We start from the raw sequence: 27,347 nt of genomic DNA, 5'->3' as shown, positions 1-27,347 counted from the left end.
ACATTTACTGAGCTGCCAAATAGCAAGAGGTTTGGAATATAATAAAATATCTGATAATTATATTGAATATACCGTGGTATACCGTGACTATTAGTCGTGACTACTAGTCAAAATCCAAAGCCTTTAAACGATATAAATGTAGGAACACAATTACCACAAACTGAGATGGAAAATTTAACACAACTCCTGAATAAGTACCGGGACCGTTTTGCAGTTGATTTATTCCAATTAGTAAAACAAATTTGACTGAGATGGTAATCAGATTAAAAGATGATATTCCTGTACGTAGTATACAACCCATAACGTATGTCAAAGTCATAGAGCAGCTTTCAGAAATTATTGAAGACCTACTTAATGACGGAATAATTCGTGAGAGTTCATCGCCTTGTTCAAGCCCTGTATTGCTTCTTGATAAAAACCGGCCAAGTGCGAGTCGGACTCGCTCATGAAGGGTTCCGTAACAGCAAGTAGATGACATAATATAAAAGTTGTAAAATAACTTGGTTTTACATAGTGTTTGTATGAACGACAAAGTTATATTTGCGGTTTTTGAAAATGTTTTATTTCTTAAAAACTAATAATGATATCTCGTTCAAAGCAATTTTCGTTGTTAGTTTCTATTGAAATCTACAGCATATATTTTTTTCAGTTTGTCAGGTCAGGACACACATTTTTCCACTTTGGAAGCGTCTAACTTTCAAACGATTGATTTTGACGAAATGTGGTTTTAGGAACCTTAATGTCTTTTTTAAAGACCTATCCATAGACACCCATCACGGATATGTAAGCTGAAAAAAAATTTTTTTTTAATCAGTTCCATGTATGGAGTGCCCCCTTTAATTTTTATATTTATTAATTTTTATTCAAAATTCTAATAGCGGTTACCGAAATACACCATCTTACAAAGTTTCAACTATGTAGACCCAACAGTTTCGGAAATAAATGGCTGTGACATACGGACGGACGGACAGACGGACAGACAGACAGACAGACATGACGAATCTATAAGGGTTCCGTTTTTTTAATTTGGCTACGGAACCCTAAAAATGGGCAGAAACGTTAATGCGTAGATTACCGGACACTTAAAAGAAAAACTTTAAAAGTACCCCTTACCTCACATAGAAGACAAATTGGACTGTCTAGGAGGTAATAGTTTATTTACGAGTTTAGATCAAATCTCTGTAGCCGAAAAGAGCAAGCATTTAACAGCGTTTGTCACTCCAGACGGTTTATATGAGTATATCGTATGCCTTTTGGATTGGCAAACGCGCCTATAGTATTTCAAAGAGCCATTAATTCCATGCTGAATGGGGTGGGTCAAAACTTAGTGTTGGACGATTTGTTGGTACCTTCTAAAACTGTCCACGAGGGTATTGAGAAGCTGGAAAACGTCTATAATCTTTTACTAAATTCTAAACTGACTTTTAATCCCAAAAAGTGTGTAAAAGTTGAAATTTGCGGTTAGGGTATTAGACCTGGTAAATATAAAACTGATGCAGTAAAGCTCTTCCTGGTACCCAAGAATGTTCACGAAGTACGTCAATTTATTGGATTGGCAAGTTACTTTCGAAAATTTGTTAAAGATTTATCAATCATCGCTAGACTTTTGACTTGATTTTAAAAGAATGAACCTTAGGATTTTGGGTCAGATGAAAGAATATGTGGCGACACATCTGACAAGTGACAGATGACAGAAGTCGCACATAGACTATCGACGAGCAAATCAACGGATGACGTCACAAATATCCTGCATCGCACATACGAAGTTTACATGCGAATTAACACGGATAGAAAATCCCAACGAACAACAGTAGGGCAGAAAGCCTGCCAGGCATGATCACCTCGCCTGGTCGGAGGATCCTCCTTTTCTTAGGGAACTTTACTCTCTGTTCCCTAAAAATATAACACAATAAAAGAAAAGCTAGTAAGTCGATCAGTACTTGCATTGTATGACCCACATGGTAAATTGGAAGTCCATATAGATACCAGTAAGGGGTAAGAAGAATGGCACATTCTTCTTCAGAATAACGGCAAGGGTCTCCAGCTAATATCGTATTTTAGAAGGCAGCCACCCCAGAAGACCAAAAATTTCACTCGTATGAACAGGAGGCTCTCGCTGTGGTTCACTGCTTTAAATAGGTTTCGCGTGTATTTATCGAGTGTGGAATTTACACTTGTAACCGATTGTAACGCTGTTAAGAGCACAATGACAAAAAAGATTTGATACCACGTGTCGGTAGATAGTGGATTGCTATGCAGAAATTCGATTTTACTATAGAATATCAGAAGGGTCTGAAAATAGCGCACGTGGATGTTCTTAGTAGAAATCCAATGGACTACAAAGATCTGCCATCTGGAGACGACGATAACTACATCTTTCATATTAACATAGATGTCTGCAATATTGAAATTGATGATAAGTATCTCTCATCAAACAGTACATGAGGCAGACGCTGAATTTCAAAGAATCGTAGAAGTTTTAAAGAACCCAGATAGTTAGAGTGAAAAATATTAAAATACAGTTGAAGTAAAAATTACTTTACAACGGAAAATTAATAAAAAAAGAAAGTCATCTCCACCTCCTCTGGGTTGTTCTAAAATCGGTAAGATGGCAAATTTTTAGCAGCAATCATGATGACGTTGGACATTTTGGTTTCGATAAGACATATAGATAGATCAAAAGATTTACTGGTTTAAAAACATGCGTCATTTCATAAAGAAATATTGTAAGTCGTGTCTACACTGTGCGCACAACAAAGTAGCGGGTGGACCTAAAGAAGGTAAGCTTCACCCTATACCAAAACCGAAAAAAACCTTTTGAAGTCTTGGATGCTGATCATTGTGGGCCATTTCCACAAAGTAACAAGGGTACTAACTATATTCTAGCAGTCATTGACGCATTCACGAATTATATTTACATAAAACCAGTTAAAAATTGTAAAAGTAAAACTACCATAAACATATTTGAGGAATACTTTTTCCTTATTTGGAGTTCCACGGCAATTCATAACTGATAGGGGCACAAGTTTTACTAGCCGAGAACTTTCTGTTTGCATCAAGGAAAAAGGAATTAATCACACGCTTATTGCCGTTGCAACTCCTCGCGACAATTGGCAAATTGAGCGCGTTAACCGTTCCATTGTAGATGCACTTACTGCAATTGATAATGATCGACATGATCACGAATGGGACACAGTGATTCCAAAGGTTCAAATTGGTTTGAATAACACTTTGAACAAGGCTACGGGTAAATCACCCGCTGAAGTTTTATTCGGAGAAGAACCTACGGGAGTCTCGCATTTCGGATGGCGCAAATCGTGGACATTTACGATTAAAAACCGACTTCCAAAAACTAAAAACCCTAAACTAAAAACCAAAAAATAACTATCATTGTACTGCCTGTGTCTACCCATTGCTAGTTTAGAAGTTGGTAGTATTGGTAAGTTATACTTTGTTATATAATATTTTTTTTAACGTTGATATGTCTGCGTTTGGCCACCAACCCGCTTACTGCCAGGACGGCGAAGCGAAGATGTGGCCGAGGATGGAGCACACAGACTTAGAAAGTACCTATTTACTCTGACCTTGAAAAGACCCGGGTTGTATTTCTCAGGAAAAATATTATAAAATATAAATATTTATATAATAAAAATAGTAACTTATAGAAAAGAGTAGGCGTAGCCTATTACAGGGTATTAAGCCACTCCTAAAGATGTAAAGATACTGGGCGTAAAGGAGATCTAGTTAACCTCCTGCTTTTAGCTATTCTGTAATAATGCGACAAATTAGCCCATTTTCTCAAAGGCATTATTTTAATTAAATTAAAATAATTTGGATATGTTTAGATCGACACAACTGTATCTTCTGCCGAACAAATGCTGAACTGACTGTCCGACAGTGTTGCCACATCTACCAACTTTTAGGTAGATCTACCAACTTTGCCCTCAGTCTACCTGTCTACCAACCTAAGCCACAAATGTACCTATTTTTCAAAATTTTCTCTCAGGACTATTCCCAGACACAGATAACCTGACCGAATTAGACAGAGAGTGCAGATTATTGAGAAACATGGCACTTCCCTTTACAGGAAAAAATGCGGATCCTACACCTGAAGAGTTCTGGAAGCATGTTTCGTTAATCAAAAAAGGAGACCAGTCTCCAATGTTCCCTCTGCTATGTCAATTCATAAGAAAATTACTAGCACTTCCTCATAGTAGTGCCAATGTTGAGAGACTGTTTTCCTCTATTAATAATATGAAAACCTGCCAGAGAAATAAACTTTGCGCAGAAACTCTAGAGGGTTTGTTACATACTAAAAGGTTTATCACAAAGAATAATGGGCAGCCTAGTAGTAATCATTTAAAACTTTTTAATAAGAATATGTATAAACAATAAATAAAATTATTATTATTTATGTAGTTTTAATTTAAAAATCCTATTAAATTAAGGTGGTAGATCTACCTATTTTTAATCTTGGATTTACCAACTTCTACCGATTTTTGGCATATATTCTACCAATTTTCTAAAATTAGGGTTAGATTAGATTTAAACCAAAACCATAACAATCAATTTCATATTTTTTACAACACAACAAACGACTGAAAAGCAAACAAAGAAATACTTACCTAGAACCGATTCATTGATAGACAACTAACGACGGACAATAAACTATTGAACCCCATGGTAGTCGTTACACAACTGAGAATCTTAACACCGCGATCTAGGTTGATGACGTATTTTATCAACGCCATCTATCGACTACAGTGCTCAACACATATACACATACAAGTTTTAATATTAAGATTAAGATATATTAAGTTATGTATAAGATTAAGATATATAAATATATTTTTTGTGACTAATATTAACTAATAGATATTAAGTTGTAGTGTTTTTTAAGCAGGAACTTCTTTTTCACATAAACGATTTTGACGAAACCAAGTTTTGACTAAGCTCCTAAATATTATGTAAGTATATGTAATCCAACTGTGAAAATCGCGATCAAATCCGTTGAATAGTTTCGAAGTTATAACATACTAGACAGACAGACAGATAAACAAACATACAGACAATTTTTTTTTGTTTCTGTGACTCTTCTTTAGTTGCCTCCTATCAGTTATTTGGAAAAATATTAAATGTTTTACAACATTAGATTTTTACTGTCTAATTATAATACAATGTATTGATTATATCTTGAACCTTTTATGTTTTTCCCATCTTAGTGGAGTTCTAAGAAAACACGAGCCAAAGTCAAGTGCTGTACCTAAATGAAATATAATATTTTTCTATGTATTTGGGAATTTTTGGGTAAGACGTCAAGTATTTAAGATTACTGCTTTTTGAAGGAGGTGGGTTGAGGGGCTGATATTTAATTAATTTAGACTATTATGGAGGGCTTTAAGGATAAAATGGTGGTGGATAAAATGATTGAGACAGTTTTGGTGTCGGTAACGTTCCACTGAGTTTTGATCTCTATTGATAGGTCTGTATATTTAACTGACGTTTTTCGTTTCACTTGCCCCAAAACGCTAGCATAGTACCCTCGCGCTCATGCTCACGGCTGAATATTTTTTATTTCTGGCATGTTTGGCCCTTACGATTTGTCTGGCTCAACAAATATAGCTTAAAAATAGTCCTCTAAGTAACATATATAAAAATCAAACGTCAGAATATAAGTAAAGTTCAATAATTTTATTAAGAGCTTTAAAGCGTCTGGCAGAAGTTATGGCCGACGGAAAGTGTCTGGCAGTGCGGATATTATTTTCTAATAATGATCATGCCATCAGAATTTAAGTTAAATTAGTCCTATTTTTACTTACCTTTCTCACCTGATACCTGTAAATCGGCCGTCTATCCAACTTAGCAGGTACGCAGGCATTCAAGGTACATATAAAAGCTACTCGGTATCCCACGTTTTGCCTTTCAGAAAATAAGTTATGTTTGGCGGGGCTGGACACTTATATGTCTATGATGTAGACTAATGTCTTTTGTTTATCTAGCATAGTTATGTCTCGTCTATTATATTGCCTTATCTGTGATGATGGTTCTGTCACAATATAATTTATTATTATTATAGTATTTATATTATTTATATTTATTATAGAACGGTACTTTATCAATGACTAGTTAATTTAGGTTGTATAGTTAGATTGATGAATAATTACGGCAACTTGGTCATGGCGATGTTTGTAATCTGTCTGGGCTGTGCCTCGGCAGGCACCGTGATCGTCTACAGGAGTCGTTATATTATGATTTCTTTTTTGTCAATAACTAGTAGTATTTAGTGGGAAAACTGAGTTTTTTTTAACGTTGATAAGTCTGCGTTTGGCCACCAACACGCTAACTGCCAGGACGGCGAAGCGAAGATGTGGCCGAGGATGGAGCACAAAGACTTAGAAAGTACCTATTTACTCTGACCTTGAAAAGACCCGGGTTGTATTTCTCAGGAAAAATAGAAGCCGGCAGATTGTTCCATTCCCTGGCTGCACGGATTAGGAACGTGGATTCGAACTGTTTCGTTCGCACCCAAGGGAAGTCCACTCTGTAGGGATGATAGTGGGCCGACTTTTTACTAGTCCTATGTTGAAAGGATGGCGGTAGAATAAGGTCGAATACACTCTCCAAAGTGTATTCTGTAAAAGATAGAGAGACTAGCTACCTTACGGCGATGCTCTAGACTGTTAAGCCTCCCACAAGTGACAGCAGTATTCCACACACGAGCGAACTTGTGCTTGATACAGTGTTAGCAACTGTTCCGGTGTGAAATACCGACTAACCTTATTTAGGATGCCCAGCTTCTTTCCAGTTAATTGTGCCCTTGCCTCAAGGTAGGTCCCGAAGTTCTCGGTTTCTACAGCGCATGCTTGGAGAGGGGCCAGTTCCCACTTCAGTGGAAGACGGGAAACTGGTCCTCGTGAAGAAGCCGCCCTGCGGACTCTCCGTCCGCGTACCGGCCCATTGTGCTGTTCGACGAGGTGGGAAAAGTCTTCGAAAGGATAATTTCGAACCGCCTCGTCGGGCCGGACCTCACGGACAGCTAGTTCGGCTTCCGCAGAGGGCGCTCCACGGTGGATGCCATCATGCGCGCAAGGGACCTCACGACGGGGACTGCAGTGTCCAGGGGTAAGGTCGTAGTGGCGGTGTCTCTGGACATCGCCAACGCCTTCAACTCGTTTCCCTGGAGGTGCATACTGGAGGCACTCATGTATCACCGGGTTCCTACCTACCTCGGTCGTATAATCGAAACCTACCTAACAGACAGGTATGTCACATTCCCCGGTCACCAGGGCGAATGGAAACGGCGAGAGATGTCGCGTGGTGTTCCACAGGGTTCGGTTTTGGGACCGCTCTTGTGGAATATCGGTTACGACTGGGTGCTGGGCACCGACCTCCCGAACGGCGTCGACGTAATTTGCTACGCCGACGATACGTTAGTGCTAGCGCACGGGAGGTCGCACCAGGCGGCGGCCAACTTAATGGCGAGAGCGGTTGCGACAGTTGTTGACAGGATCCGGCAATTGGGACTCGAGGTGGCGCTCCACATGTGCTTTCATGGCCGCGGGAACACGCCACCTCCGGGTGGGTCCCAAATAACGGCGGGAGGAGTCGGAGGAGTCTGTCGAGACGACAATGAAGTATCTAGGACTCGTCCTCGACAGTCGACTCCTAAGCTGGAACGGACTGGGCCTGCGCTTAAGCGGCTCCTGCTAAACCTCGGGGGCCAAATGCCTCCTGCCGGAGGTTGTACGCGGGGATCGTGCGGTCCATGGCCCTCTACGGCGCCCCAGTGTGGGCGCCGAAACTGATGCGGCGGCCAGCTCGGGCGCTGCTCACGTCTCAGAGGGTCATGGCCACCATCCGGGTGATCCGTGGATATCGCACGATCTCCGAGGAGGCGGCGAACCTCCTTGCCGGATTACCGCCGTGGGATTTGGAGGCGAAGGTGCGCGTCTTCAGTTTGCGCGCCCACGCGTGTCGCCGGGGCGAAACTCCAACTCATCGCAGCGGTAAGTCCCCTCTTTGAGGAGTGGCTAGAGAAACACCACGGCGTCCTCAGCTACCGCCTGGCGCAGGTGGTTACCGGACATGGGAGTTTCGGTAGACTCCTGTTCCTTATTGGGCGGGAGGAAACGCCCGGGTGTCATCACTGCGAGGACCGCCCGGAGGATATGGTGGAACATACGGTGACAGTGTGCCCTGCAGGGTTGTGGTTGGCGATGGCGACCTCTCGCGCCCGTCAGAGGGACTAGAATGCCGTCTTCTCCTTCTGCGAAGGAGTCATGCTAGCTAAGGAGGAGGCGGGGCGCGTGAGGGAACGAAACTCAGCCATGGCGAGAGACACTCCGGGCGTCCCGGGAACGCGGGATCGATCTCCGGCCATCGTAAGTGCGGGTCTGCGGACGGTGAGCAAGGGTAGCTCACCGCCCGAACAGAACCAGACCCGTGCGTGCGGCGTGTCGCGTTCCGCGCGCGCCTCAAAGAGCCATCAGACAACCACAGATGGGGCCCAGTAGGGCTGATGCCTGATCCGAAGCTGCAGACTACCTAGCGGGTTTACCGGAGCTCCGACTCGAAAAGCAGGAGGAACAGGGTGGTTTTTAGTCAGTAAGAGTCTGACACTCCTTCTCGCCTCGCCCAAGGCGGGAAAAATCATTGGATGATTTTCCCCCCGTCAAAAAAAAAAGTTACAAAGACTTGCAGGAAACCCGTATGAAGCTTTTTAATAAGGCTGATGTGCCAGACCTTGTTGAAGGCCTTAGATATAGAGGTGCGAGACTTGAGCTTTTTTACAGGATGTTTTTGATGGTTTGACTTGTCGCAAGTCTGGTACCGCCATATAGTCTTAGGCTCGCGAATTAATTTACGGATCATTCAATGTTTTATTTTTAAGGATGTGTACTTTCTGATATTACGTCATAGTTACATACTTTATTCTAAGTTGGAACAAAGTATTGTCTTATTTTTGTTTGTTTTGGTTCTTCAATGTTTTCTTGTGTGTAATTTTAGTTACTTTCACACGCGGGAACGCGTGCTGGGTCAGAGTGGCCGATTGTAAGCTAATCATAATTACATATTAAGTATTAACAAATAGATATTAAGTTATAGTGCTTAAAAGTTTTGAAGCAGTACTTGAAGTTTTCAATTGGCCATAACTTCTTTTTCCCTTAACCGATTTTGACGAAACAAAGTTTTGACAATGCTCCTAATTATATTTAATCCAACTATGAGTAGTCCCGTGTTCAAATCTGTTGAGTAGTTTCGAAGTTATAACGTACCAGACAGACAGACAGACAGACAAAAATCCAAAATATGTTTTTTGTATGTGTTTTGTTAGATGTATGTTTGAGAGACATGTGTTTAGTTTTCATAAGTGATCTAATTTTGAGCACTGGGCGACCACTAGTGTTAATGTGTATTATTTGGTGATTCAATGATTTTAATATCAGTAGGGGTAATAGACTACAATTTATAATAATAAAACAAAAAAATCCACGCAAGTACTTTATTTACATCAATTATTTTTTTAACACATAATTTAATTTAATTGGCATGCTACATGTAATTTATTAGTTTTAAACATATTACTTAAAAAGTGACGCTAAGGCCTGGGGCATCCATTTATAGATACGACTAAACATAACCCGCAGGCAATACTAATCGTCAATCATCTTCGTAAATACACAATAATAACATTTGACATATCGTATAGAGAATTCTTGCAATTAACATGTTCGCGGACACTGTGGTCATAGCAACAGAGATAATTCCCAGGGTAACGCCACTGCTCCGTAGCTGATTATTTTATCTATACTCCATACTAATATTATAAATAGGTAAGGTTTAACTTTTGTTGGTTTTTTGTTTGAAATGAATAGCCTCCGAATCTACCGATTAAAGAAATCTTTCAGCGTTGGTAAGCTACGATGAACAAGCGTAACTCGCCGCCCGACCAGAACCAGACCCGTGCGTGCGACGCGCTTCATAGAACCATCAGAATACCACAGATGGGGCCCAGTAGGGCTGATGCCTGATCCGGAGCTACGGACTACCTAGCGGGCTTACCGGGGATCCGGGTCGAAGGACAAAAGTAGGAACAGGGTTTTTTTATGGAATAGGTGGCAAACAAGCAGACGAGTCACCTGATGAACGCGGTCTAGAGGATGAAGCTGGTACTGGGGTTCCCCCGCCCAAAGATGAGAACAGTTTTCTATATAGGGCCGAACCTGCACCCTATATAGAAGCAGGCGATAGGCAGGAGTGAAACACTACCTCGAGATGTTGAGCACACCCCGGGGTGTTTTTAGTCAGTAATGGCGCAATTTTATTGGTCGTCGACTCGTTCGGTATACAACATACGGGGAGTCCCCGCAAGTGTTCGTTATACCGTTTGCAGGGATTGGCCCCTTGCTATATATGGATCGTGATATTGACCAATGAATTTGACGCAAAATGGCTGATCGCTTAACTGATTCACAATTGTTAAAATTTGTGGAAAGATATCGAGAATACCTAAGAACCCTATCGACTAATGATGAAAACGGTTTCCCGAATGCGGGCCCTGTGACACGCGTTCCAGAAATCTGTTGCAGCCGACATTCGGGCCCTATCGACTACTGAAATTACGCCATAAGAGTCTGAAACTCCCTCTTGCGTCGCCCAAGACGGGAGAAGTCATAGAATGATTTTCCCCCCTTAAAAAAACCCCAGGTGTAAAAAAAACTAAAAACTTCCTTCAATCGCGTGCGCTGCGAAATAAATGAAATACTTTTATATAAAACTAGCAAACCCAGTAAACTACGTTTCGCCACAAATTATTTTCCCGGTTTTCCTACTTTTTTTCCTGAATTTTCTTTGCCATAAACCTCACGGAACCCGAGATCTTTGCTACCCGGCTCCATCATCAGACTTTTTTTATGGAATGGGAGGCAAATGAGCAAACGAGTCTCCTGATGGTAAGTAATCACCGCCGCCCATGGACACCCGCAACACCAGTGGAGTCACAAGCCGGTGCGTTGCCGGCCTTTTAAAAAGGAGTATGCTCTTTTCTTGAAGGTCGTATCGGTTCGGAAATACCGCAGACGACAGCTCATTCCACAGTTTTGAATTTCCACCTTGAAACCTAATAATGTTTAAAGTTCATTTGGCAACGAAACCCTAAAAAATGTCGCGACAACATGTCGTTACCTTTTATAGCTACGCCAAAATAAGCGTAGGTACTTTTGCTAAAAAAATAATATTAAAATACCACCGCTAGAATAGACTCTATTCATACCTAGGCATTGATTCTTATCAAAAGAAATAAATCATTATTTAAGATTACTTCAATACCTTCATATCACGTCCTAAATAATTCGATTCGGATATTCCATTCAAAGGATATCACGAGTTTAAATAATAGAAAAAAACTCCAGCTAGCTATGCATTGAAGAGAGGACGGGAGGGGTAAAGCAAGCATACCAATGAAAATAAAAAAAAAAATTAAGAAAATATATGCACAAAAAATTCATATCCTTGTTTTTTGTTTTCAATGAATCCTATTTATTAAAAAATTACTGTAAACTTTTTTTTATTATATTATTATGCTCCCGAGTGGCAGAGAATAACAGAACTACGCATGACCAAAAAACGAAAAAAAAATGTCATCTCCATTTCCAGACAAAATAATGATCACTAACAGATTTAATACACTGTCAGTAGATCCAGACGACAGCACCGAGAGGGAAGCCAAGTGTCTCGAGAATCTCGAGACCGCCTCCTATAATCTTATACGGAGTAGAAGAACTCACGAAGCTAAAAGAGCTAGAAGGCGCTGTAGACAAAGGCAAAATTGTGTACAAAATCATTAAAAAGAACCAACTTCGGATAAACACTGCAATGTACTCTACAAGTTATCCGAGAAAATGGTCCAATTGGACACATTTAATAGAAAATACAAAAGACCATAACAGACTGTAAAAACACCCTAAAAGACACACAGGAAACAAAGCCACCGGAGAAACAATAAATGCAAAGTATGGACCAGAAAAGAAGCCTTTTCTTCATTGCAACACTACAACAACGCACAAATAACAAGAAAATTTAATAAATTCATACTGATGTATGGTGATCCAATCCGTCATTATAGAAGAGCCATACAAAGAGAACACCATAATCTAATGTTAAAAATGTCAAAAAAACGGGCACTCCAAGAATTACTTTCAAGACACGCAGCGTGTGCAGCGCGTAAGCGCTGCGTGTAATGCGCTGAAGGCCACAATATGCTGTTCATATTGTCCGAAAACCGATCGAAATACTCCTGCCAAATGCGCTTTATGCCAGTCAACTTTAAGGGATTTGAAGTGTACAAAGAAATACTGTCGAGAAAGTCAAAGAAACAAGCCCACTTAAGGGCAAGACACACAAAATACTGATAATTAACACATACAGCACCCCCAAAATTCGGAACCCCAAGAAAAATACATAGAAAGAGACGAGACGACAAAACTCATCGACACTAAAAGGTAAAAGTTATGCGAATGCCTTAAGAGATACATCCAAAACCGAAGAAGTGGCGACAACAACAACAAATAGGATATAAACTTACTCTGACTCAATAAGGCAAAAAAATCTAGAAAAGAGAAGAATGCGTCGTGTTGACATTAGTAGACACCCAGATGACAAAAGGAAACTTAATAAAGCAATTAAAGAACTAAAAATCCTTATCAGAGGAGCAAACAACACTGCCCTAGACACATATCTAGAAGGACTAAAAGCCAAAAAGCAGACCAACTACTCTCTGTGGCAAGCCTGTAGAAACTCTCACCGACCACAACAACAAAAGCCAGTCACAAAGACTTAGAAGGCGGAAGCTTTTGCAAGACATCTTAACCAAGTTTTCACACCAAACCAAGCAGGACCCAATGTGGATGAAACCGAAATAGACCTCACCCTTAACCAGGACATTCAACTCGACATTGCACTGAAACTGGTAACACCAAAAGAAGTTTACAAGAACATTAAAACGCAATAGAAGAATAAAGCACAAGGGTATGACATGGTAAAGTTATCGTGCACCTGACAATGTTATTCAACGTAGTAATGAGAGTTGGATACTTCCTAGACTTATGGAAAGTATCCAATGTGACCATGATCCAAAAACCTGGAAAGCCCATACACGAAATCACTTCTTACAGATCAATCCGCCTCCTTCCGACAATGTCGAAAGTCCTTGAGAAGATACTTTTACATAGAATGCTACATATTATTAAAAGGTCGATCATACCAGAACACCAGTTTAGGTTTAGGAGGGAGCGGCGACCATTGAACAAGTGCATATATCTGCAGAGTAATTGGCTTTGACAAAGTCTGGCACAAAGGTTTTTTGTAAAAGTAAAGCAAATACTTCCACACATGTTTTTCTGTCCTGAAATCCTACTTAGCTGATAGACTGTTTCTGGTCAGAGAGAGTGACTGCACATCGAGGTGGTATGGCATATCTACTGTTGTTTCCACAAGGCTCTGTGCTGGGGCTGGTTCTAAATATCTCCAACATCATGATCATCCAAAGAGTGCAGAAGGGCATCTTAAAACAAATATGTAATGAATTTCACAAGAATAGCAGACGTCCATGAAATCCTGAATAAGCGCAAGATAAAGGATGAAATAGAAACTCATGGCACCAACTACAAAAATCGCCAACTGAAGCATCCAAATGAATTGGCGGAGCAACGGACAATCCCAGAAACTATACGTTCAAGAAACGTCGGAATGTCTTTGACACTGAGTGACAAACGTTGATAAAAAAAAGCTGGCTCTAATGGGAGCAGCGCCCTACACGCCAAAAAGCACACATCTGCTTACAGTCAGGAGAGCCTGATTGCAAATGAAAATTACAAACAAAAAAAATATTATTCCCGGGCGAAGCCGGGATAGGCTGCTAGCGAAGAGTACTATTTTTGTTGTGATCGAATGGTGAGCACTGATATTAACAACAATATTTAACAAACGTATAGAAGATAACTGTTACAGTTTTGGTTTACCGTTTTTTAGTTATAAATCTTCGAAAAAGGTTTCAAGGCAACACTTTGGAACGAACACCTAGCTCCACTGACGGACAGACTGACATACTAATAGTTATTTCACTTTTTGTTGATGTTTATGGTTTAAATGGAATAAATGATTTGACTTTGATTTTACTTAAGAAGGGCAAAATTAAAAGTACCTTTAATCGACGAGCATGTATGAAAAGACTGATGACTGCTGATGAAGCGAAAGAGATATGTAAGAGTCGAAGCAGCAATTGGCGATCCATTGCCTCTGCCTACCCCCATGGGAGACAGGCGTGAAGTTATGTATGTACGTATGTTTAGTAATCAGTATTGTTTATGACATCAATAAAGTTTCTACCTAATAAAAAAAAACCTTTTACATCAACAATTGATTTCTTTATTTTTATTGACTGCACGGTTGGCGCGGTGGTTGGGTAACTGGCTGCCGCGCAACGTGTAACGGGTTCGATTCCCGCACGGAGCAACACTTTGTGTGATCCACAAATTGTTGTTTCGGGTCTGGGTGTCATGTGTATGTGAACTTGTATGTTTGTAAACGCACCCACGACACAGGAGAAAATCCTAGTGTGGGGCAACGTTTTGTAAAAAACAAAAAAAAAACAAGCTTTTGCCCTCGACTTCGTCCGCGTATAATAATGACTTCTGGCAGCATTTGGGTGCCCTAACCATACACAGGGAAACCTGTACATAGCCGCAGCCACAGACGCAGCCGCAGCCGCAGCCGCAGCCGCAGCCGCAGCCGCAGCCACAGCCGCAGCCACAGCCGCAGCCGCAACCACAGCCACAGAAGCAGCCGCAGCCGCAGAGGCAGCCGCAGCCGCAGCCGCATCTGTAGCCGCAGCCACAGGCGCAGCTGCAGCCGCAGCCGCAACCGCAGCTGCAAGCCGCAAGCCGCAGCCGCAGTCACAGACGCAGCTGCAGCCCCAGCCGCAAAAGCAACCACAGCCACAGCCGCAGCCACAGCCACAGCTACAGCCGCAGCCGCAGCCACAGCAACAGACGCAGCTGCAGCCGCATCTGTAGCCGCAGCCACAGACGCTGCTGCAGCCGCAGCTGCAGCCGCAGCCGCAACCGCAGCCGCAGCCGCAGCCGCAGCCGCAGCCACATACGCAGCCGCAGCCGCAGCCACAGCCACAGCCGCAGCTACAGCCGCAGCCGCAGCCGTAGCCACAGACGCAGCCGCAGCCGCAGCCACAGCCACAGCCGCAGCCACAGCTACAGCCGCAGCCGCAGCCGTAGCCACAGACGCAGCTGCAGCCGCAGCTGTAGCCGCAGCCACAGACGTAGCTGCAGCCGCAACCACAGCCACAGCTACAGTCACAGCCGCAGCCACAGCCGTAGCTGTAGCCGCAGCCGCAGCCGCAGCCGCAGCCACAGCCGCAGCCACAGCCCCAGCCGCATATGCAGCCGCAGCTGTAGCCGCAGCCACAGACGCAGCTGCAGCCGCAGCCACAGCCACAGCTACAGCCATGGCCGCAGCCACATCCGCAGCCGCAGCCGCAGCCGCAGCCACAGACGCAGCCGGACCCGTAGCCGCAACCGCAGCCGCAGCCGTAGCCGCAGCCACAGCCGCAGCCACAGACGCAGCTACAGCCGCAGCCTCAACCACAGCCACAGCTACAGTCACAGCCGCAGCCGCAGCCGCAGCCGTAGCCACAGCCGCAGCCGCAGCCACAGACGCAGCCACAGCCGCAGCCACAGACGCAGCTACAGCCGCAGCCGTAGCCGCAGCCGCAGCCGCAGCCGTAGCCGTAGCCGCAGCCGCAGCCACAGACGCAGCCACAGCCGCAGCTGTAGCGCACCCATACCCACTATACCTATACCCTACTACCCCTATGCCTACTACTAATTCTTTTTGCCCCTTATCGGGTTATCGGCTCTCAAGCTAACTTTGTGCCGAATTGCAACTAAATCTGTTGCGCAACGCTACATACACACGTAAACTGCGAGCAGTTCAAGCTAATTTCGACCATCGGCCCCACGTTTACAGCGTAAAGTCCGCTGCGGGTATGTATTGTATGTTATTGTACTGTATTGGTTTTTAGTGTATGTATATTTTTGGGACAAAAAATACCCAGTGTTATGCCCAGAATAATAAAGTTTAATGATATCAAGTTTCATCGCAATCGGACCGGTAGTTTTGTGTGATGCTTGAATATACAGACAGACAGACAAAAATATTAAAAGAAAGGGATGTACATACATGTCTAAAATCCTAAATAATAAGTAGTAATCTGAAAGGGCAACGTCTGTACGATCTACTAATGAGATAGTTAATATTTATAATGTGGAAGCAATTATAGCAAAGTTCGCCATTGCAAAAATATCCTAGGTACTGTAATTTCGCTAAAAGTTATCAATCGTGAGAAAATGTTGCACTTCGTACAAATAATATACAAAATCGCTTTAGTGAGAAAAAGATCGTAAGATCAAAGGCCAAACTGCCAAAATTTTACCAGCCCAGTCGTACAGTAGTCAATGTGTACGAGATTACCAACTTCTTTGAGTGATTGACCATTGAAAAGTCCAAAGTCCAAATTGATGTACCCATTTTATCAAGAGACTAGCAGCCCACTTCGCATGGCATAATAATATAATAAAAGAAAATACACAATGTTTTACAGTGAGTATCTAAAAAAATAACATTCATTGAAAACAAAAACTAAGATTTTGTTTTGTGAATAGGTACATTTTCTTTAATTTTCCTTTTTATTTACATTGTTTATGCTTACTTTTCCCCTCCCGTACCTCTTCAACGCATAGCTAGCCGAGCGGAGTTTTTTCTATTATTTAAACTCGTGATATCTTTTGAATGGAATATCCGAATCGAATTATTTAAAAGGTGATATGAAAGTATTGAAGCTATCTTAAATAATGATGTATTTATTTTGATAAGGATCAATGCCTAGGTACGATTAAGAGCTGTTTCTAGCGGTGGTATTTTTACCCGACTGCCAAGGAAGGGTTATGTTTTTCGCGCGTATCTTGTATGTATGAGCCTAATATTCTTTATTACCTCATTTCTTCGAAACGGCTTGATGGATTTCGACAATCAGGGCATCGTTGGATTCGTCTTAATTACCCAAGTGTTCTTAGATATGTGACGTAAAACAAAAACCAACATGGCGGCCGTGAGGCGCCCTAGAGAGAAGTAAAAAAAAATATTTTTTTTTTATTTGCTACAATATGGGTATCAAATTAAAGAGCTCATCATGACGATTCCAAAATGGTATATCACTGACATATAGAAAAAAAATACTATGTGCAATTAGGTTCTTTATTATCCAAACTAAATACTCGTATAGGTACTACGCGACGCGATTGACTAGCGGTTTCTGAACTGTCGTTTCGTGTCGCGGGTGAAATCTTGAGAAACACATAGCCGTATTATAACTAACTAAAAAGTGTTAAATAAAAATAAATAAATTAAAAAAATTAAAAAACCCGACTGCATAAAAAACACTTAGTAAAAAACAAGCTTAGTCTAAAAGTTAATTGAGTGTAACAGTCGGGACCCATTAAATAAACTAGACTAAAATCATTCAATATGGGTCCCGACTGTTACACTCAATTAACTTTTAGACTAAGCTTGTTTTTTACTAAGTGTTTTTTATGCAGTCGGGTTTTTTAATTTTTTTAATTTTAATATATTTTTTTTAGTAATAGTACGCTTATTGTAGCGTAACTATAAAAGATAAAGACGTAATGTCGCGACATTTTTGTCAATAGTGACGTGTCCTGAAAATTGTAATATTAAATTTTGTAATATTTCATTAATAGTTTTCGCAGCGCGGAAGGAAAGAAGGTTTTGTTTATTTTTTTACACCTTCGGTTGGATTGTTCAAGTTTTAGTAAGCATCTCTAATTTTTTTGAAAATGAACCATAGTCTATTTCACTTGGAAATACTCGGCTTGCTAACGGTGAAAGATTTTTTAAGTTGGTCCGGTAGTTTCGGAGCCTCTTAATTTCAAACAAAGTATGAAACCTTTCCTCTTTATAATATTAGTACAGAGTATAGATATAGATTACCAAACTCGTCAAAATCTGCAGTTATGAAAACAATGGTGTCTAAATATTGTAACTGCAGACTAACGCCCCAGAATGGAAGTAAACAAGAGATATGTACATAATCTACTAGACAATAATATTATCGAACCTGCTACAGCAGGGAATGCTACAACCGGTGCGTCCTATTTGAAAGAATTCAATCATTAGCCTGTAACGGACCGGCCGTAGCAGTTCACATAAAAACGGACAAAGTGGCGTTACAAAATCAGACCGAGTCGGCGAACGTGTCAAATATTTCAGATTATAATATAATAGACAATCACTATTATAATTACGAAAACATTGAACATCTTTCATGCTGAATATTTAATTAAGTTGCTTCATACTACTGCATTATGTACAATTACATCAATCAGGGTAAACTTTAAATCATTATTATTTACAAAACTATGGACAGTACATGCAGTGGCTTTTACTTACTTTCTTACTTGATTCTCACCTTAAAACAGTTGGTGAGTACATGAATATTTTTATTTTTGTTAAATAGATCTATTGTATAAATATAACAGAGTAGTATTCTTATTACTATTTATTAATCTGAGAATCCTAAGGAGTTCTAAATTCGGATTTTATGTTTTGTACGAGAGAACTCCATTCTCTAATATTATTAGTTAACAGCGTTTATCGCTGATGGACAAATTATATACATATTGTACTAAAATGGTTGTACTGTACATATATTTACATTTATTCATACAATAATCAACTTCATGAAACACATTTCATTTCTTTAGTCAATGACCAAATAGAATTATAGCCTACTTGTACACAGTAATGTGTACTAACAATTTTAACACCTCAAGAATTAACAGATATTTTACACATATAACATAGTACATCAATTACACAAAGATTGCCGATTGAGTAATTACATTTTCTATGATTAGTATTGAATTGGTCACTTTCGTATGACAACTGCTTCAATTTATTAGTTATTTATTAGTTAACTCGAATAGCTTTCGCTTTCGTCGCGGTAGTGTATTCAATATGTTTATTACACAGGGACGCTAACATTTAACATGCACATGATGTTCAACTTTACTACAACTAGACACTTGCGGAAATAATTATGAAGGACGAAGGATTTAGAGTTAACATAGGTGGGAATGAGAGGATATTTAAAGTAGTAATAGGTGATACGTATATTGTGGTCCACAAAGATTTGAAGTTCTCAATCATACATTAGAAAAAAGCCTGTTTACCGGAAACTGTATGCCTGTACTGTACAAGCTTGTTCTATAACCGGCATCCACGCGTCTTAATTCATTTTATAATATCGTTCCATTCCAGTCTCGCTAATTCATGAAATATCATCAATTTGCGAGTACTTATCACAAATTTTTATCACAGTACGTTTAGGCCGATCCTACATTACAACCGTACCGGCCTCACAGTCTTAATAACATACAACAGAAAATCCATTCATTTCCATTAAATATTTATAAGTTTAATTTTATTTTATTTACAAAATAAATAGTAAAATAAGATTTTACAATGAGAAGGAAATTTTAGAAGGACAACATCTATCTTGGATTTTCTACTGTACATACATCAACATCGTATTTATCAGAAGTAATTATTAATTATTTATTTTCCACTGCATGTTTTGAGTTTAACGTAGCATGCAAAACACCAAACAGATAGTTATTTAGGATTTTATATTATTTTTAACTCTACCAAACAGGGATAACCACAATTGATTATTCCATCAAATATATTAAAAGTCAGTAAATGCGTGTACGCCTTAATGCTATTTTCCACAACCTGTTTACGTTGTTGTTAAATGATTTTGAAGCTCTAGTATCATCTTTATCTTGCTAAATTTATCTTTTTGATGTTTTCTTAGTGCCTTTTCGGGATCGCTTTGGGGGAAGTAGAGGTTCAAGCAACTCCCCTTGCCCCTTGCGGCTTTTGGATCTCGTCATGACACGAGTCACGGTCGTGGCTGTGTTTGGTATTACTGTTTCAGCAGCTTTCGGTTCTTCTTCTTTCAAATAACTTTTTGGAGTTATTTGTGATGTCTGGGTTGTGCTTGTTTCGTTTGTGGCCGGTGGCTGGTGGCTGGTGGAGTGGTCGGGAACCGGGAGCGAGACTCTTTTACTGCACCAACGGGCACGGAAAGTGCTAAGCGGATCGGGAGCAGGTTCTACATCCGAGAACGCGAAGGGGTCGTGGATTTCCACTTTTTTTTCTTTTTCTTCTACTTTATTTTCTCCCGCTATCTGAGATTTAAGTGGAGGTAGCGGAACGCTACCATCATCGATGATATGTTCCGCAATGAAGAGGCCTGTTTCCTCCTTTACATCGTGTCTTGCGTTGTCGTCTTCGCAATATAAAGGTTGACTAATGTCTTTGAGAAATGGCTCGTGGATGTTCTTTCTTCTTGACCGATGTCCTTTTGTAGGATTAGTTCTTTTTTTAGCCGGAGCCCTTTGAGACCGAGGTTTCGTTTTTGTTGACGATGTAGTTGGTTTAGTAGTTTTATTGTGTTTCTTCTCTTTAGGAGCGAAGGAATAAGAACTTTGTTCAATGAATCCACTTACACTCGTCTTATTAAATACCTGCTGTTTGGACAAAGGTACAAATTCTTGATAAGATGGTGGGGCTTTGGTATGAAGTGATTTAACGACGTGGCTGTGGTAGTCAAAAGGTTTACTCACTGTAACTTGATGTTGAACAGAGGAACTTGTGCCGTAACTGGGAACGACAATATCGCTTGGTACTGGTCTAGCTAAAGTGTACGTAGGAGGAGAATTAATGATTACTTGCTCATTTGTTGACTGCCCATGTGTCTCCTCACAATTCAAATATTTCAGAAGTTGACGTACTGTGAGGCACATTTCCGTATTGACGTTGTCCTTAACGTTGTTATTAACTTCATTACTGTTGCTTGTTTGATTTTTTGTCGTTTGTTTTGGTTTCTTCTTCTTTTCCGTTTGCAAGATCTGCTCCGGAGGGACAGGTGGCACCACCTCGGGATTAAACCCGTCTAGCTCACTTTCAGAGGTCTCATTTTCTTCAGAATTACTTTTAATAAGGGCCGGCTGGGATAGGCTCGGCTCCAAATCAGACAAATGCAAAAGTACCGGCAGTGGTTCTAACTCTGAAGGTATTTCAATACCCGGAGGTATTACCACATCGTTGGACTCCGACAGGATACTGATATCGTTGCAATACGTGGATTGAGGCAGTGAAGCAATGGGCGTCGCATCTGGGTTACTAATAGGAATGTACGTCGATACGGGAACCGCACAGGCAACCCAAGTTGAAGTTGATGTCACAAGCGTCGGAGCTTGTATAACGTACCTAGGTTGTTGGGTAACATCGGGAGAGGTACCTGGCACGTCACGGATGGCGCCGCTGTCAAGTTCTAACAGTCGACGCAAGTGATACCTAAAAAGAAAATATTGGATATTAAAACGTACTATTCATACAAATAATAATAAGCTTCTAAAAAGCCGTCAATAAATTATTTACTAAATTGTGACTCAATGTTCAGTACCCTTAACCCGTATATAATTTTTCAAATAGAATAGTATGAAAAACGAATGTGGCTAGAGTGCTGAACCAAGTTAATTTAAACGCGACATACATAATATTGCACTACTGTTTGACACTCAACATGTGCAAAATAATGAACAAACAGACAAGCAATTTAAAATAAAAATATAAAAAAGTACTCACATTCACAAAGTGTCTACCTCGTTCACACAACACATTCAGAAGCAGCTTTCCTACAAGTAGGAACGAGGGACGCAGAAGACCGCTTGCAAACACTCATCTACAGGTTGTGCAACTCCAAAAGGATGCTCTAGTAAGCATATTTTAAGTTATAATTCAATTGACAACATTTCGATTTTGTTACATTACTAATAAGAAAATACCATATCGATAGTGATAGCACATAATTTGTATGAATTTGATTGTGCTAGTATACAATTTACTACATGTGTTAGTAAAAAACCCAACTCGGTATGAAGAGTTGATGTCCGTTTGTCTGTCACTAGGCTGTATCTTATGAACTAGAATCGCCAGACAGTTGTTATTTTCACAGTTCTTACATTTGTTTTGCTGCTATCTAGGATAAAATATCTTGTACTTTCATATAAAATGACCAGTTTACTTGAATCTGGCTTGTATCTGATCAGTGTCATAAGGCCCCATTTTGAAATGTTGTCAATTTCTGCTGCTTACGAGTCATTTTCATTAAGACCCGTGTGTTTAGATATTTGAAATGAAAATCAGGCTACTTTAAAAACACTAACAGTTAATATTAGGTCAGTACCACTATGAATTTTTATCAATAGATATTTGATCTACTAATGAAACCTATGTAATCAAGGCTTATTGCACGTTTTACATGAATTTTATTATTATTATCATAGTGTTTGTAAAAATACAACAAGTAATTTTTACAAGCGTGCATTATATTAATTATTTTTTTTATAACAAAACAGTGTTGAGTTTCCAGGGTTATAAAGTTAATTGTCCCATGGTAACTCACATTTTCTATCAATTCAAGCATTAACAAGTAACTGTGTTGTGCTAATAACTAACAGAGTATATTTGCAAGCGATCTGGAAATTAAAAAGATACATCCAAGGCGGCATGCGCAGCTGCATTTAAAAAATTGTCATCAGACTTTTTTTGTATGTTTACCGGATTCTTATTTAATATTATCTCAAATGTAATAACTATTTGCAACGTGCCTTTTATCCCCGAAGGGGTAGGCAGAGGTGTACTTTACGGCAGAGGTGCACATTACGGCACGTAATGCCGCTACACAATGTACCTACACCCACTTTTCACCATTTGTGTGGTAAGTCCCATGCAATAGAGTAATAATAACATGTGAGCCTATCGCCATATACTGGGCACGATTCGAGACTCCGTGCTACTACTGAGAAATTTTCGAAAAACCTAAAATCCCAGTTATGCTTTGCCCGACCCGGGAATCGATATCGTTATTTATTTTTGTTACATACAAATTAATAATAAATCTATACTCAATATTATAAACGTAAAAGTGGGTGTGTCTGTTTATTTGTCTGTCTTTCAGTTCAAAATAGAGCTATAAATTGAGTAGTTTTTTAAGCGAAGATAGTTAAAAATTAAAAAGAAATGGAGCGTGATAAAGGTTACTTTAAGTCTCATTCTAACCCTCCCCCACCCCACTTCCTTATAATGGGGGTGGAAGATTGTATGGAGCAATTTGCAATTTTTATGGTAGTAAGTTAAAAATCGATATGCTGACTATTAGTGAGTAACAAAAAAATCGTGCATAATTTTTTTGTAAATCTACCTCTAATCCCTTAAAAAAGTGCGTGCGAAGCCGCGAGCGTAAATAGTACTTGTATAAAAATATGAATTAATTTTCAATATTCCTTTGTTTTAATCAACTTATGAAACATAAACAAAATTATCAAAAATGTGTTTAGTATACCCAGCCCATTTAATAATAGAGAGTGCAATCAATGATCCCACCTTACCCCACCCACAATGACCCCGCAACCTACATTTCAAGTCTTTCATTGCACCCTCAACTCCCCAACTCCCCTGTACTACTTCCCCACCCCCGGAATAATAAATCAATATAGAGGGTGAAGAACATTCGCGACGTCCGGGCCACAGCTACAAACCCCCCATTCAGCCTAACTCTGTACCCACCCTCTTCCACCCACTCACTTACACCCCACCCCACAAAACACCTACGCCCCTAATCCCTTTTCAAAACTGTATCTGCATGATTATAAATGTAAAAATTTTTGCAAATGCCGCTGTGCAATTATTAGTATCAAAAATACTTAATCAGAATATTAGATTACATTCTAATCATAACGATCCGGTAGCAGTGTTTATTGTTGTTATTATTTATTTATGAGCAAAAGGCATAGCACAAGTAGCTCATGCTAGAAATATTTAGTTTTCACAATCGCGGAAACAATGAAATTAATTATTAAGTCGCTGAAAAATACAAATCATAATAACACCAAAAGCAAACAAAAAACTACAGTGAAATGAACAGACATTACACAAGAATAAACTAATTGTACTTACATGGTTCTTTTCTTTATATGTTGACTTATTTTATTAAGTTCAACAGCAAAGCGGTGCACACTAGAACGTAGTGTCTCTAAGTCCTCGGGGCTCCATACTCTGTAAAGAAGATATTTTCACATTCAGGTATTTATTAAGGTGCACTTCTAACACTTTGCACTTGATCAGCACTAAAACAGAAGGAATTAGCAATCACCGGTGGAAAAATCACGAGCACTACTCAAAACACTGCTGCCAGGGCGCCAGCTGAACTGCGACTGACGCGCGCAACTCGCGCTGCGCCGGCCGGGCTAGATTCAGACAAAGAGTATGTTCTAGACTAGCTGAATTGATTTTTCAGGATGTAAGATGTACGATGCGCAGCGCGGAACGCAGCGGGGTGGCTCGCAGCTACCGCCCCGCCCCACCCCGTATTTACGCCCGTTAATTACAGCGTGTACCTACTATAAAAAAAAAAATACAAAATAATCAAGTAAATTGCAATTAATACTCACTCATCTGAAAGTGAATCTTCCGCAGCTTGTAATGACATAGTCATCTCAGAGAGTTTGTTAAATGCTGTTCCCGCCTCGCGAAAAATATCGTCAACCTAATGATTAAATAAATATAATAAAATTAAAGCCTCATTTTTTAATTTGTTAGTTTTAAATAATTTTAAAATATTAGAACTCACTTTTGCTGATGAACTAGTCATTTTAGATAAGAAGAAATGAAATAAATTACTTTAATTAACTTTATAGACGAAAAACTGTGTATGCAGTAGGTACTTTTTTATTATTTTTCTTCACTATTACTAAATAACACGACGTATAATTTATTAGAATTACACAACACGGCACATTTAAGTCCTATCAGCTGAATCTGTGTAAATTTCAGCCGAAATACTGAAAGTATTCAAGAACAAATTGTTATCGTTGCAAGTGCTGAACCACTACAATGCAACACCAACAAACCAACACAACACACACGATATTCAAGTTGACGTAACACATGACGTTTGTGCATTCTGCGTGACATATGACATATTAAAAGTCAACTGTCATCTGAAAATCAAAAAATCCACAGATTACATTCTATGGGCGACACTGTAAAATTACATTACACTGCAACAAGTTTGAGATATTATTGATCAGCAAAGTTTGTTATGTAATTTGTTTATATTTTTGTTGTTTGTTTGTTTGTTTTATAATGTGGACGAGGGTAAATATTGGCCACTATCCGAGTGTCGTAGCGTGCTAAAAGTCTATCAGTTTTATACATTTGCTATGGCTAGAGCCACACTTGCATAATTTGGATTGTCACTCCCCAGCGTGGAGCAGCCTGACATACTACACTAACTTATTCCCGCGATTTTTTTCTGGCTTAGCAAAATTTGCAATTTTATTTATTACCTTCTCCACAATCTATTTTATGGCTGTAAGGATTTATTTATTAATGCACTATCCAAGACAAGAATAAACTATTCATATCGAACCTTTAGTTCCGAAGATTAGCCACAAGTATCTCTACTTATGGAGTGATGCTGATGCTACCAATCGGATATAAGCATTTGGCAGCCCACGCGACACGCCATATCATAAAAGTATGGCTTTAACACAGTCTCTAATTATATTAGCATAATAATAATTATGCTTATTCTACATAGTTTTTACATGATTAAGTGTATAATATAACCGATAGGCTTATGATGCGCTACGACATACGGGTCCATATAAATTTCTGCAGATGGCAACTTTGCAAAAAGCAGACTATAATAAAAAGAAGAATAAAGTCTTCAGTGAAATTATACTTTGAATTCTTTATTTAAGAACAATTATAATCATATCATGGATTTTTTTTCGATAAACATTGCTATGATTATTCCTTTTTTCAAATTATTTATTAGTTTCCTGTTTCCTTTTACCTCATCTTAATTTATACTATCAGCATCTCATAATGAAAGAGAAAACAGTCTAAAAATACTTTTGACCGAATGAAGGAGATGGAGTTGAATGAACGATCCATAATACTAAACTTATCTTACCTTAGTAGTCAGTCATTCATTTCATTCATCTCTTGACTAAAATAAAATACATAAATAATTTTAGAATCTGACTAAATATTTTAAAAATGAAAACAAAAGAATCTTTCACTTAACAAACAATCGAAGTATTAAGTTCTAAATGGTGTAGGCAAAATAATATCTAATTATTGATGCACCAAACTCGTTTGTTAAGTATTAGTTATTTAATTTCGTAAGGACGCCACGCCTGTTATGTGGTTGACCACAAGTATATTTGGATATAACAAAATATTCCGTGAATCATGAGTTGTAAAAATTGCAGTACCTTATTTTGTGTCTGATTTGTGTTCGTAGTTTTTTACGATGGAGCTTTTATTGATTTTATCCGTGGTTGTCGCGGGATATGCTTATGAGAAAGGTAAGTAATAAATCCCTGCTAATATTAGTTTGTTGGTATAGGTTTCACAATAATATCGGAAACTTTGGATGCCGTTGATGTAGACACAATACTTATGTGTTGGATATTATTCTGTAGGTATTACAATTTCGGACATAACCACTCATGTTGTGCAAGTAGCGCCTGTTATGAGACCCTGGTATATCATCACAAGAACAAACAATATATACAACTTTGTACATAAATTGTGAAATTGTTAAGTTCCTAACTATAATGCTTTAGTTGTTTAGACCATCAAAATAAGCCTTTGTATAATAAATGGCTTGTATACCAATACTAAACCATCATACCTTGTACCTTTTCATTTGACATTGACTTTGTAGGAGTTAAACATTGAACTAGCTTATAATGAAATTGTCTGTAGTGAAAACATGACATAAACCTACTTTTAAACACTTGCACACACTTATATAGGGCTCCTAATCATAAACTCACAGAAAGTAGGTGTTACATGAAATATGTGCATCTCTGCCTACCCTTTCAAGTAATTAGAAAGTGGGACCTCATAGAATTTAGGGAATGAGAGAAAATGTATGATAGTAAAGTACAATAATAAAGCATGTATGAACTATGTAAAATAAGCATATTATTATGTTAATATAATTAAGGACTATATTTCCCAATGCTAGCTAACTTTTATCGGAGGAATAATTATGAATATTTTAACAGTTATTCCATACTAAAATCTGTCAAATATCAATTTTATTAACAAAT

The 27,347-nt window shown here is 39.3% G+C and overlaps 2 protein-coding genes across 6 annotated transcripts in view; one reads left to right on the top strand and one right to left on the bottom strand.

Annotated features, from left to right (window-relative positions):
- Positions 1–25,183, bottom strand: part of LOC118268507 (chromatin complexes subunit BAP18) — a 76,952-nt gene extending 51,769 nt beyond the window's left edge. The window contains exons 1-4 of one of the 4 annotated variants that reach the window (XM_035583065.2): positions 24,848–25,183; positions 24,669–24,763; positions 24,175–24,273; positions 17,694–21,510 (exon numbers count right to left, since the gene is read on the bottom strand). In XM_035583065.2, the coding sequence (XP_035438958.1) occupies positions 19,941–21,510; positions 24,175–24,273; positions 24,669–24,763; positions 24,848–24,868 (1,785 nt within the window). In that variant the 5' untranslated portion in view covers positions 24,869–25,183 and the 3' untranslated portion in view covers positions 17,694–19,940. Of the gene's footprint in view, positions 1–17,693; positions 21,511–24,174; positions 24,274–24,370; positions 24,551–24,668; positions 24,764–24,847 lie in introns of those variants that run through there. The other 3 variants (XM_035583356.2, XM_035583203.2, XM_035583125.2) reach the window with 3 other exon arrangements.
- Positions 25,184–26,187: 1,004 nt separating this feature from the next.
- LOC118263552 (chondroitin sulfate proteoglycan 4) overlaps positions 26,188–27,347 on the top strand; it is a 32,999-nt gene continuing 31,839 nt past the window's right edge. For both annotated transcript variants that reach the window (XM_035575627.2, XM_035575619.2), the window contains exon 1: positions 26,188–26,594. In XM_035575627.2, coding sequence (XP_035431520.2) covers positions 26,540–26,594 — 55 coding nt within the window. In that variant the 5' untranslated portion in view covers positions 26,188–26,539. The remainder of the gene's footprint in view (positions 26,595–27,347) is intronic.

Source organism: Spodoptera frugiperda, chromosome 25, assembly GCF_023101765.2.
Source record: "Spodoptera frugiperda isolate SF20-4 chromosome 25, AGI-APGP_CSIRO_Sfru_2.0, whole genome shotgun sequence".
Classification (NCBI taxonomy): domain Eukaryota; kingdom Metazoa; phylum Arthropoda; class Insecta; order Lepidoptera; family Noctuidae; genus Spodoptera; species Spodoptera frugiperda.
This window is presented reverse-complemented; position numbering and strand designations above follow the sequence as displayed.